This window comes from Ornithodoros turicata, chromosome 4 (assembly GCF_037126465.1).
Source record: "Ornithodoros turicata isolate Travis chromosome 4, ASM3712646v1, whole genome shotgun sequence".
NCBI lineage: Eukaryota > Metazoa > Arthropoda > Arachnida > Ixodida > Argasidae > Ornithodoros > Ornithodoros turicata.
In genome coordinates, this window is record NC_088204.1 from 24,833,847 (window position 1) to 24,847,328 (window position 13,482).

Genomic DNA, 13,482 nt, shown 5'->3' on the forward strand with positions numbered 1-13,482 from the left:
TAGAAAACAAAAAAATTGTGCATTTCCGTTTCTTAAGCGCTGTTCGAGAACGGTTTCAGTGAGCAGGGCGTAGCCACTCACCTGCTTTAGGTTTCTCAAGAGGAATTAATGTCGCTCGCACCCGTGCTACATCGCGGGCATTGGATCGCCAAGGACGGGTGCTTCCTTCCTTTGGTTCCTTCTTTCCCTAGACCCTTCGCGAGCTTCTACGGTACAGACCACCAGGACACTTCGGGCGCGCGTGTCCTCAGTTTTATAGCACGGAAGAAGCACAAGGAAAACGTCGCGCTTCCCATGTTCCCCTGAGTAGCTTCAAATTTATAGGGTTATGCTTGTGCCCACCGAACTTTTGAAAGAAGCAGTTCAACATTTTGCGGACTCCCCATGTATGGTAAAAGGTTCCATGCTAGAATAAGGCTTCATGCAGGTCAACAGGTCCACGCTAGCCCTGCCAAACGACGACAGTTACGGGGCTCTCGGTCGGCTGATGACGATAATCAGGAAGATTGAGACATACTGGAAGTCGTGATGGAGATGACTCAGTATAGATTAACGATATTAGTTAAACGATAACACATTTGATGACTTGTGCGTACGTCCCAGTAAAAAGCGCAACAAAATGAACTAGGTCGTATTCCAATGTTATTCCGGCCAGCATCTAGTGAATATGCATTCTGGAACGTGAATCCTAATTGTAGTCGCCAGCAAGATAGGACCACAAGAACAAACAATAAGCTATGGCCCACGGCTGTAGACCAGCGCGTCTATAGCTGCGTTTATGTGAACGCGACAAAAGCGTATCGTGTCGCCTTATCGCAACAAATCTTCTTCGACTGGGCCACGTCAACCAATCCACTGGTCGGGATAGTTGCGAGGAGGTGCGATAACTCGATACGATGCGCCTCTGTCGAATTTATGTAACCGCAGCCTATCCACGTTCTGAAGCGGCAGCTCGCAACGTTTTGTTAGCGAGGCATGCTAAGGGTTTAGCTCGAATTCTAGTGTTACGGTTAACGCCGATATCATATGCCAGAAACACAAGAAACGTCAATGACGCCCCAAAAGACATGTGGACTCTCCGACCTGCCCTATGGCTGTGGTTACCTGGAAAATATGGTAAAATCCACCTCACGTACTTGCTGCCCTAGAAGAGGTGCTCACACCACAACATAAGGTTTGGACCACATATGGTTTCAGTCTTCACTGTCAAGTTCGTCTTATACTTTCACCGAACTACCAAGACCAGTGGGGAAAGTACCGTTTGCCGCGATGAAACACCCCAATCATCATCATCATCAAAGTAAAGTTTGAGTTGGGACACAAGCGCGTGACTCTGCACCATAGAAGCGCGTGAATGGTCTTGGGGAAGGCACTTGGGTGCCACTCTTGGCGGCAGGAAAATACGGTCACTGGAATACCGTTTGCCAGAGTGGTATAATCTGATATCATTCGTGGTAGTCTGACCCTACAAATAGTGAGGACGTTAGTGCAAAATTTTAATTTCAGTGCTCTTTTCAAGTACGCCTCACAGTGGCAATCTTAGATCTCCTACATATTTCCTTTGTCTCTCTTTTTGATGGAGCGTCTACAGATGTTCAAAAAGCGTTTTCGGCGTTCCATGGGATAACCCTTGCAAAGGACTCGCATCCCAACAACAATAACAACAATTATGTTCTGACGATGAAGTGGGGAGGTTTTCCAGTGTAGGTGTGAAACGCTACCCAACCCAACTTACCATAGCAACGAGTGAGATGTAGAGAAACATGCCAGCAGCCAGCGCAAAGATGTGCGGTGCCCCTTGAGTCAAGTCGCCGACTAGGATACCAACTCCCAAGCCCAGAAAACAAGTGAGTGCAGAGAGGAAATTGTACCCTACTGCTTGCCGCATTGACATGCCAGCGCCCAGAAGCACTGCAAAGTCCCCTGCAATTGCATAAGATCGTCACGACTCAACTCTTCCATGTGAGGGGTAATCATCTTTGCACTACTGGGAGGACACATGCAACAAGTAATTCACCAAAAAGCCAATGAGTGTACTATAGCTACTATGTATTGTGTTTGTCCCTAGATGGCGCTCGCCTCGACTCATTTGTCTATCAGGACACATGCAGAGAGCAGTATAGCACGAATGGAAATGGCAGCACACAAATTGTTTGGCCCCACGGACCAGGTCCTGCTGTTGGCAATGTTACACGTATACGCGGTGGTTCCTACAAGAGTGCGGAGGCAATGTTCGTTCAACTACAGCTTTCTCCGGCGCTATTAATCCTCTTGTCGTACATTATAATCCTTATATCATGACATTTAATCCATTTGCCATCGGAATTAATCCTCCTTCCATTATTTTTAATCCCCATTTCAAATAATTTAATCCGTTCCTCATGCAATTTAATCCAAGTGACTATGTGTGGGCTACGTGACTTTTTTTGTGTATTATGGGACGATTCCCATGTGTACGCGTATTGCACATGTTTTTCTGGGTTTCTGCACCATAATGGGATACTGTGGGACTGTCAATCTGGATTACGGTATAGTGGGACTATTCCCATGTCTAAGAGTATTACCCATGGTTTTCATTAAAAACATGGGTTTCTGAACTGTAATGGGATACCGTGGGACTGCCAATCTGGATTGTGATATTGTGGGACTATTTCCATGTCTACAGATATTACATATGCTTTTATTAAAAACATGGGTTTCTGTATTGTAATGGGATACTGTGGGACTGTGTATATGGATTACGATATTGTGGGACTCTTCCCATGTGTACGGATATTGCCCATGCTTTTCATTAGATATGCGGGTTTCTGCACTGTAATGGGTACTGTAGAACTGTAGATCTTCATTACGATATTGTGGGACTATTTCCATGTCTATGGGTATTACCCATGCTTTTCATTCAAAATGCAGGTTTCTGGAGTATAACGGGATACTGTGGGATTGTCTACCTGGTTTAGGATATTGCGGAACTATTCCCATGTGTTCGGGTATTACCCATGCTGTTCATTAAATATGTGGGTTTCTGCACTGTAATGCGATACTGTGGGACTGGCAATCTTGATTACGATATCCTGGGACAATAAGCATGTATATGGGTATTCCCCGTGCTTTTCATTAAAAACGCGGGTTTTCGCACTAATGGGATACTGCGGGACTGTCAATCTTGATTAGGGTATTTTGAGACAATTCACATGTCTACGGGTATTGCACATGCTATTAATTAATAATGCGGGTTTCTGCACCATAATGGGATACTGTGGGACGGTCACTCTGGATTGTGGTATTGTGGGACCATTCCCATGTCTACGAATTTTACACATGGTTTTCATTAAATTTACGGGTTTCTGTACCGTAATGGGATACAGTGGGACTGTCAACCTTGCTTACGATATTGTGGGACTATTCCCATGTGTGCGGGTATTACTGATGCTTTTCGTGAAATATGCGGGTTTCTGCACCTTAATGGGATACTGTGGGACTGTCGATCTTGATTACGATATCCTAGGAAAAAAAGCATGTCTATGGGTATTCCCCGTGCTTTTTCATTAAAAACGCGGGTTTTTGCGCTAATGGGATACTGCGGGACTGTCAATCTTGATTAGGGTATTTTGAGACAATTCACATGTCTACAGGTATTGCACATGCTATTAATTAATAATGCGGGCTTCTGCACCATAATGGGATACTATGGGACTGTCTACCTGGATCACAGTATCCCACACCCTAAGAAAAAAAGGAGTACTTTTACTCCTTTTGGGGAGTAATTGCATTGCCACAAAAAATAGTCCCTTTCGGGAGTAAATGCACGGGAGTAAATGAATGTCACAGAGTGAAGACCGCATTTCACGCGCTGTTGGAAGAGTCCCAGGTACATAATTGGTGCGCATGCATGAAAATACTTTGAAGCAAACCGTCAACCGTGATATATCGAGTGATATAAAATCTTGCGCCATACCAGGGCACAATTTGCGAAGAAAGATGCGCTAAATGTTTCTTACTCCGTATGTCTGGATAATTGCTACGTTGTCTGAGTTATACAGCCTTATGTCGTTCAAATTGACCAAGGGTACATATCTACGTAGACTGTCGCATTCAGGAGACCAATCGCGAAGTTTAGTGACAATTTGCAGTCCTGGGGAGTAAATGTCGGGACTAAATGTTGGGCTAGGGGACTAAAATGGGGAGTAATTGCAGACTAGGGGAGTAGAAGCTGCAATTACTCCCCGTTTTACTCATTTTTTTCTTAGAGTGCATTACAGTGCAGAAATTCGCATAATTTATGAAAAGCATGGGTAATACTCGTAGACATGGGAATAGTCCCACAACACCGTAATCCAGATTGACAGTCCCACAGTATCCCGTTATGGTGCAGAAACCCACAATATTAGTGAAAGGCATGTGCAATATGCGTACATATGGGAATTGTCCCAAAATACAAAAAAAAGTCACGTAGCACACACATAGTCACTTGGACTAATTGCATGACAAACAGATTAAATTATGTGAAATGAGGATTAAAAATAATGAAAGGAGGATTAATTCCGATGACAAATGGATTAAATGTCATGGTATAAGGATTAAAATGTACGACAAGAGGATTAATAACGCCGGAAAAAGCTGTAGTTACTATGAGACAGAGCCCTAATCGCCTGCGGGTTCCGGTACAGTGCGGCCGCTTTACAAGTTTAATGATTCATACGATACGTCCTGTGCCACGCCATTAGGGTTGACATCACAAAAATGCGGTAAAAGTATCGGCTGTTTTGTTTTTTGTTTGTTTGTTTGTTTGTGTGTGTGCAAGAACAGCGCAAGGGTGGAGAGACATGCACTATGCGCCACAAAACTTCGCAGTTACGTACCAACTACCCCAAGTATTAGTTTCGTTAGTTAAAAGTTACCCCAACGTTAGTTGAAAGTATAGGCCACCGTGTGACATCCGCCGCGTCGGTTACTCCGCGCAGAGGACGGCAAGGATACTAGCCGTTCAGAGCCAAAACCGCTACTTCTTTTCGCTAACCTTTCAAGCGGCCCATACCTTTCCGCACCCCGTACAGAGTTGTGGGAAGCCTCTAATTTAAGAAACACTTTGACACTCACCAAGTTCATGAGGGAACTCCTCACAGAAAACAGCTAGCGAGATGGACGCTCCAGCTAAGAGACTCTCCGAGAATGCTGCTCCGATAGAAAGACCGTCGATAAAGTTATGCATGCCGTCGCCAAAAATAATCATCCAGGCCACTGTGGCTATGCTGCCTCCATGCAGGTCTCCATGATCATGTCCAGCATGATGCCTGTCGATCTATGGAAGAGACAAGTTACTAGATGTAGTGACACCGCTTTGCTAAAGTCTAGTGCGCGACAGATGAGACAGTAAAAATATTTGCGTTCCCCGACAGCTCCTTTTTTTTGTGTGTGTGTGTGTTATGTTTGGATTTGATGCGAGAAAACGATGAACGAAAATTAGAGAGACTACAAATTTTACTTTTCCACAATCATTACATATTATTTTGCTCATAGCTATCGTAAAGGTCGAATGAAGCCAAGTAGAGGCATTGTCATTCAGTGATTTCCCCAGAAATTCACTGCTGGGGGGGAATCGAGGCACTATGGTGACATCTCTGCGCAGCTTTCCCGTTTTATTTGTACATGTTATTACGTTAGAACACAGTACATTGGAATACAGATTCATTATGAACGGCATTTCAACATTAAGATAAATAATCAAATCGCAAATGGTTCTTGATGATCCACATTGAGTTTGCGTGCCCGCACGCATTTTTGCTCGTATATGCGCGCAATAAATGCATTGAACAATCATTTTCAAATGATTTTGGACAAATACATGGTACGATCATCTGCATGACTGTGGTCCTACAGCCCAAGTTTGACAGTACAGGATGTAATTCGCTGCGGCCGGAGTCTCTACCAGAACGTGTTGGTGGCCGAGCTGGGCGGGGTCACCTGAGAAATTTCAGGGGGGTGTTGCAAAAATGCAGGGGGGGGGGATCCCTGTTGTCATCAATGGCATCCAGAGAAGGAGGATGCAGTCTATACCTTCAAGTGTTCGGCACCTTACTCAAATTTGTGCTTTATGTGTGACTCCCAAAACAACACTATAAAAGGCCGTGTGCAGAGCGATCGCCGCGCCGCCATGCGGGAGACCCGCAAACGAGCTGGGAGTCTAATGGAAGCGCTCGCCGTTGTCGGCCTCATAGAGGTGTGCAACGTCACCACTAACGCTCTGGGGTAACGCGCGTTCTGGGCCGACTTCTAATTCTGCTGGGAGTCGTACGCGGCGGCTGCATTGACAGATGAGCAAATCCACAATGAGTGATTCAGCTACCGTGTCCGTTCATCACCATGGTTTACGAAGAAATAGTGTGGACGTTTCTCGCCACACGTAATGACACGCTGCAAATTATTTCTGTGGAAATCAGCAGGTTCGAGCACCCGACGCCTCGCAACTGCGCTTCCCTTACAAAAACCGCCCTTAGCATGAAAGGCAGTAGCGGTTTGCGCTTTTTATTTTATTTTGATTTCACGCCTATGGCGTTTGATCCTTTTAGCTCGTGTCGTTTTACGTATACTAATTACTCTGTTTAAATCTGTACGGCATTAATTCTGTACAAGCTGAGAAAAAAAAAAACACTTGAACTTGAACTTTTACTCTCTTTCTTGCGAACGAAGAAGATTTCGACATCGTAGTGGAAATTTTGGGAAAATTTGAATGATGTGTGCTATACCAAAAGTGGTATGATGCCACGGATATTGCGATTTTCTTCTTTTGGCGTCATCTCATCATCGTCTCTTTATGTGTGTGTGCGTGTGTCTTCTTTTTGCAATTGACGTATCTAATTTTGACTCGCATTTTAAAGCAAGCCCACATAGAGCAGTTCGCAATAAAAATCGAAAGATATATGCTGCTAAACTAGCTATCCCATAAAAAAAAGTCCTCAAACCTAGTACCAATGGAGAGTTAAGCCCACAGCAAAGCCAACAATACGCAATGAAAAGAAGGTTGGCACACGTAAATCGATCTAATTTGGCAAGTTGAACTCGAAAGTTTACTACCGTAGTGTGTGGCTTAGTGAGTGTCAACCACATTCTCATGTGACTATTCTCAAGAGATAAACCACACCTTCTAGACATAAATGCAATCTTCCTTTCTGAGAGACAGAGTTAACTTCGAGCGCCATCCGATCATACAACTACGTGTTGGGGCCGACAAGTCAGGAAACCCAAAAAATCAAGCTAAAAGAATCCACCAGCTAGCCTGCATTTACGCCATTCTGTCAAGCTAAAAGAAACAGTGCTGGGGGACGATGTAAATGCAGTGATGATGTAAATAAAGTAAATATATTGTTTCTGCAGCATCAATGGGAAGGGAATCTAAAGAGCAATCGGGATATTCGCGAAAGCCGAGTATTGTTGTTAAAAAGGTTTTTGTTAAAAGATTGTTCGGGTTCAGGAGTTTTGACAGATGGAGAAACATCGGGCGAGCGGTCACCCGCTGCATGTCAAGCTATTGACGCGGTTTGACTGAATGCCAACGACGACACGTGAGTTATGTAGTAAAAACTACAAGAGTCTTGCCCTTACGAAGGAGCGCCTGCTCGAAAACGGGACACACTATGTCTAATATGAGGCAGAACTACGAGAACGTACGCTTAGGAAACGTGAATGCAAACGGGCGCAGCGTCGTCTGCTAGCACCCAACGTCTCCCGAAACATTTGCGCAGTTTCCAGGGGGACGACCAGCAGCGCCCCTATAGGCGCTGCACACCGCCTAAAGCAGCAAGTTTCAGCGAAACCCGCAAATACTTCGACGCCCGCCTGAGACCTTTCAATGCAGCGTGTCAAAGACACGTGGCTTTCCCGTCGCTAGCAGAACGAAGGCGACATTTGTTTGTCGCTAGGCAGCGTTTTATGGACGTCTGCTTGCCGATAACGAAACCGCCAATTTACGCAAGCTGCGCTCCGTTGCGCAATCAGAGGCAGAAGATCGCTATCCGACGATGGCATTTTAGGACTTCTGGCTAGTCCAGTGAAGAGCCATTGAACACTTTTACGCTTTATGGAGAAAGTCAGGATGTCGAATATTTGTATAGGAAAGTCTTAACACGACAGGCATCCACCAGGACATGGTGGAGATGTTGCGGAAAGTTGCCCCACACTACAGCACGGTGAAGAAGTGGGCGGCAAAATTCAAGCGAGGACGGGACAGCCTTGAATACGACCCTCGTCTCGGCAGGCCTGCGAAAATCATGGCACAAGAAAACAAAGACCGTCCAGATCGGTGAGTCAACATTCGGACCATCGCTCGTGCTACACGTAGATGCAAACGTTGCGCATCTTGGCCCGATATCTGGATATGCACAAGGACTCTTCCGGATGTGCCAAAAGATTGCTCCCGCCTGATCAGAAGCGCACGCTCTGCACCACATACGGGGACAATCTCCAGCTGTTCAGGGCGGATCCCGAGGCCGGTTTGTTGACTATTGGCAATACCTGGTTCCACAACATCCAATCCAAATTGAAAGCCCAGTTCAGACAGCCGAAATACCTCAGAGCTCGCTCACAGCCTGGGACGTGGATAATAGCTTTACTACTGCTGAAAGGAAGCTCGACTGAAAACGGGCACCATACGACACTAAAGCTTGGTTCACACTACTGTGTTTCATCGCGGTCGGAAGCTGACGAACTTTGGTTACCGTACAGACGCGTGCGAGACCTTCTGCAAGAGAATGCAAGGAATTTGCCCGAAATAAACTTTTTTTCCGACGCACGCAGCGAGTCGCAGGCGGATAACCGATCGCCGCCTTCAACACATGCATGGTGAGGCGCGTCTTCTTAGCGTGACATGCATTTCAATATGGCGGCCGCTGTAAACCTAGAGCGCATGGATGAGGCAAGAAACACGATGCAGGAATCGTAACACTTTCATTCAAGCCAACAGCAGTTTGTTTCACGCCAGACTCAAACGTGGACTTCAGGATCCGCCATAACGCTTCCTGGACAAGGACATTACGAAAGACGCGCATTGGCTTGCACTTTCGGTGAACGCATGTATGTGAACAGTCTAGCGGATCGCTTATGACCCACGTATTCGCACGCAGGTAACTGCACGCAATAGAACGCTTTGGTATGAACCATACATAAAGCAGAGGAATATGCTTCGCACCTGCAAAGAACGGACGAAGATGCCGTTCTTCAAGACAACAAAAGTCGCATTGTTATCTTGAAATGCGATATCTTCGCCCGAAGACATTTCTTTCGCGATGGAAACTATTATTGTTTCGACTGTTGTCACATGCTTCGCCGCGGTTATCGTTCTTTCAAAATATCCCTACATCCTACATCCGCGACTGACATGCCACCCAATATCATGATTTGTACGGCATTTCTCAAACTGTATAGGAGCAGACAATAAAACCCTTGACGGAATAGACCTCTACCCGAGAAACGTCATCATGACGTTGGTAGACAGACTGAAACCGAAACAAATCGGAAGGGGAGCGCTGGGTTCCACGAATGAGCATTTGTTCGCTGTCTCCTACTGAAAGAAAAGTAGGACCGGAGGTCGCGTCCCTTTTCGGGGACTATCGTAATCCCCCCAAGACCGTGGCTCTCGGGCGCGACCTTGTTCGCCCCTAGCTTCCAGCGTAGTTCAACTCTACCAAATTGGTGGCGCTGTCCAGCACTATGACGTCACTTGTTTACAAACAGGGGGAGGTTTATTGGTCATGAGGAAGTAGTTTTCGTCTCGATGCTCGTAGCTTGGGGCTTTCACATCAGCTTTTGTCTTTTGAGAGTAATTTTCTGAGGCTTTCACTCAACCTTCCCTGTGCTGACTACTCAAAAAGCAAATTCGAAATCGGCAATAGACCTCTGCCCGAGAAACGTCATCATGACGCTGGTAGACGGAGTGAAACCGAAACAAATTGGAAGGGGAGGGCTGGGTTCCACGAATAGGCAGTTGTTTGCTGCCTCCTATTGAAAGAAAAGTAGGACCGGACGTCGCGTCCCTTTTCGGGGACTATCGTAATCCCCCCAAGACCCTGGCTTTCGGGCGCGACCTTGTTATCCCCCTAGCTTTGAGCGTAATTCAACTCTACCAAATTTGTGGCGCTGTCGAACACTATGACGTCATTTGTTTAAAAACAGGGAGAGGTCTATACCGGATCTCGTGGCAGAGTCTTCTTTGGCCCAAATCGTGATCGGTACACCCGCTCTTCTTACGTTTTTTAAAGGGAGTGTAAAGTGCAAAATAACCGCCATATTTTTGCCCACCATTCTGCACAACATCGCTGTTTGATAGCACACAGAGAGCATTACCTCTCAATTCGGTGTATTTTTTATGCATAAATACTTTGAAGATTGCCGGAACGTGGACGATGCTGCCAACGAACAGCAAAAAAGAGCAACTTGGGTCCAGGACGTCCTAGAATTGGTCAACTGGTACACATTAACTAGTTAATTTTGTAGAGAACATAGCTGATGCACGGTATTGTTACAGTTAAACGTTATTTTAAAAATGACGTTCACTTCCAGGCACTTCGAGCAACATAGATTACATCAATAAAGCATTCAGCCGCTTCGACGCCACGATCTGCCTCGCCGTCTGCAAGGCAGTCTTTGTTATCACGTTGTCACCATACGCCGTGGGTGGACATATTGGTTGCGCGAAGCAGAAAGTGAAAGTATGTTAAAGTAATCAAATCACTTGTCTGTCGCTGTTGTGTCGCGTATTCGAAAGACCTATATATGCCTGGTGTATGTTGTAGTGCTCGGGGAAGCAGAAACTGTTCATCTTCGACGTCGGGAGTTTTCTACATACACATTCCTCAGGACAGTGCGCGAAAACGAAAGTGGTTAGACTATGAGATACAGCAGCCGTGTCGTGTGTGCTCAGCTCATTTTGCTGCTGGTGAATACGAAAATGTCATAAGAAGGCGAAGAGCGAAAATGTCTCAAGAAACTGCCGTTCCGTCACCAGTCCTTCTGCTTCACCAAGGTGACGAGCTCACCACAACGTTTCATTTATATACATGTATCACACACGTACATATACGATATATCGATGACGCATCCCATTTAACATATGTGTTAGCCTACCTGTCGCTTACTGGACACTGATTTCATTTTAGGGACATTTTAGTGTTGAAGTGGTACTAGACTGCTTCGTACTATGTAGAGATGTCATATCATGTATGTATGTATGTATGTATGTATGTATGTATGTATGTATGTATGTATGTATGTATGTGTATGTGTATGTGTATGTGTATGTGTGTGTGTGTGTGTGTGTGTGTGTGTGTGTGTGTGTGTGTGTGTGTGTGTGTGTGTGTGTGTGTGTGTGTGTGTGTGTGTGTGTGTGTGTGTGTGTGTGTGTGTGTGTGTGTGTGTGTGTGTGTGTGTGTGTGTGTGTGTGTGCGCGCGCGCGCGCGCGCGCGCGCGTTGTTACATGTTGCGGACTTTGTAACATTTTTGGAGTCTTCTGGAGAGGTGCACAACGTTAGTATGACATGAACAGTGGGAGAAGAAACTGATGACAGCTACTACCCATTTGAGGATAGCTTCTTTGAAGGGTACAGGAACACTTCCTGGTGGTGTATAGTTATGATGAAGGAAGGCTAAGTAATTTTTTAAAGATACGTCCTCTACACCTGAATGTCCACTGGAACAGCGAAAGTTCATTGCCTTCGGAGACCCACTCTTGGAATTTTTCAAAGTGTGTCGCAGCTAAAGTGAGTCATGCAAGGTTACCACATCATTTCGGGGAACGCTTCTCACTGTGGTGTCAGTACGTGCAATGGAATAGTCCTACATTTAGATGAAAACTACACGAAGTGGTAACATCCACATTTCTAAAATCTTAGTCAACAGAGATTTGCTCTTTTTGTATAACAATGCTTTCATTGTATATATTTCTTTTGTCACAATTAGCTCATTCGAAGAAAAGTTCTCAGCTTCAGGAAGATGACAGATCATTGTTGGATCTATGTCTGCGAACTAAACCCAAGACAGGGAGTACAGACAAATTCTCGTTAAATGAGAGTTTGTCTATACTCTGTCTCGGGTTTAGTTCACAGTCATGCACCAGTTTGTCAGTGCCATTTCACTTTTGGATCTATGTGCTACATTATTATTCCTGTACTCTTTTCCTCAACAGGAGAATACAAAACCACGCAACTGATAAAATAGAACTTGCTTATTAAATCCAAAGGGGAAAGAAAAAACTGCTTATACTTCTCTTATTTTGTTTCAGGTGTTATAGCTCTATCAAGTACGTCAAAATGTCAGAGGCAGAAAAACCTACTGTCTCCTGAATCCCTGGTCAATATAGAAGAAATATATATTTAGAGTTGTGACAAGACGTTTCTTCTGCTGTTATATTACATTTTCAATTAAATGTTCTGACAAGTCTGTTTGTGTGCACTGAAGCACTTTATTTGTACAGTTTCTAATTGCAGGGCTGTCAGAATTACTTTACAAAAGTATCTCGGCCACAGCGAAGTAACGTACAGGAAAAAGAATACGTGGGTACAGTCATTCCCATTCGCAGAGACTCTTCAGGCTAGTTTGGTTATTGAATGGCTTTACTATGTGTGGATGTTAGAAAACAGAACTGTAAGGATAGAGAGTGCCTGTTACTGCATAATAAATTATTTAGCCATTTTGGAGCACTATTTAGTTTGCCTGGGCTTCACCTGATATCGACCCGGTAACACCAACACTGCATGGCTAACTTTGAACCGAGATCAACCAGTTACTAAAACTTGAAGTCAGCATCCGTCTTTTTTTACAAATGTTAGTTGGTGACATGATAATGAATCAGTTACATGTACTCCTTTTCGCAAAACAGAGTGCTAAATCCCAACCTCAGTTCAAGCGTTAAATGGCATTTGTGAAACCTTGTCAATTTCAAGTACTGCAATTTCACGCGTATAAGCCGCAGCGCAGATAAGCTTCAGGAGCCGTTTTTGGGAACATTTTGAAAATTTTCGGGCAGATAAGCCACAGGCAATACAACACGACTTGTTTGCAGGACAAAGGAGACCATAGAGAAGGCCATAAACCCGGTGGTTCATACTCCGGGGTCGGCAACCTGTACGAAAAAGAAGGTAAGTTCTAGCGTTCTACAAAGATCGGATTGTGCCCTTGTTGTATGTTTTTCATGAATCGAGGGTCAGTGGCCTTTCAGAAGATATGAATCACTGTCACCGCTTTCGTTAAACCTGCTTGGGGAAGGCACCAGGAATATCAGTCTACTCGATTGTGGACATGCCTAGACACGCCCTTGTTGTGTAAGAAGGATATACCAGGATATAAAAAAAAATACCAGGGAAAAATAGTCATCTGATAAGCCGCACCGGTGGATAAGCCGCAGGGTGCCTGTGAGAAAAAAACGTCATGCATAAGCCACGGCTAATACGCGTGAAATTACAGTATATAACGGGCTATGAAATGAATTCAGCTGAA

The 13,482-nt window shown here is 44.9% G+C and overlaps 1 protein-coding gene across 1 annotated transcript in view; it reads right to left on the reverse strand.

Annotated features, from left to right (window-relative positions):
• LOC135391334 (metal cation symporter ZIP14-like) overlaps positions 1-13,482 on the reverse strand; it is a 109,695-nt gene that overhangs the window by 35,743 nt on the left and 60,470 nt on the right. The window contains exons 6-7 of the mRNA XM_064621574.1: positions 5,098-5,299; positions 1,736-1,923 (exon numbers count right to left, since the gene is read on the reverse strand). Of these exons, the coding sequence (XP_064477644.1) occupies positions 1,736-1,923; positions 5,098-5,299 (390 nt within the window). The remainder of the gene's footprint in view (positions 1-1,735; positions 1,924-5,097; positions 5,300-13,482) is intronic.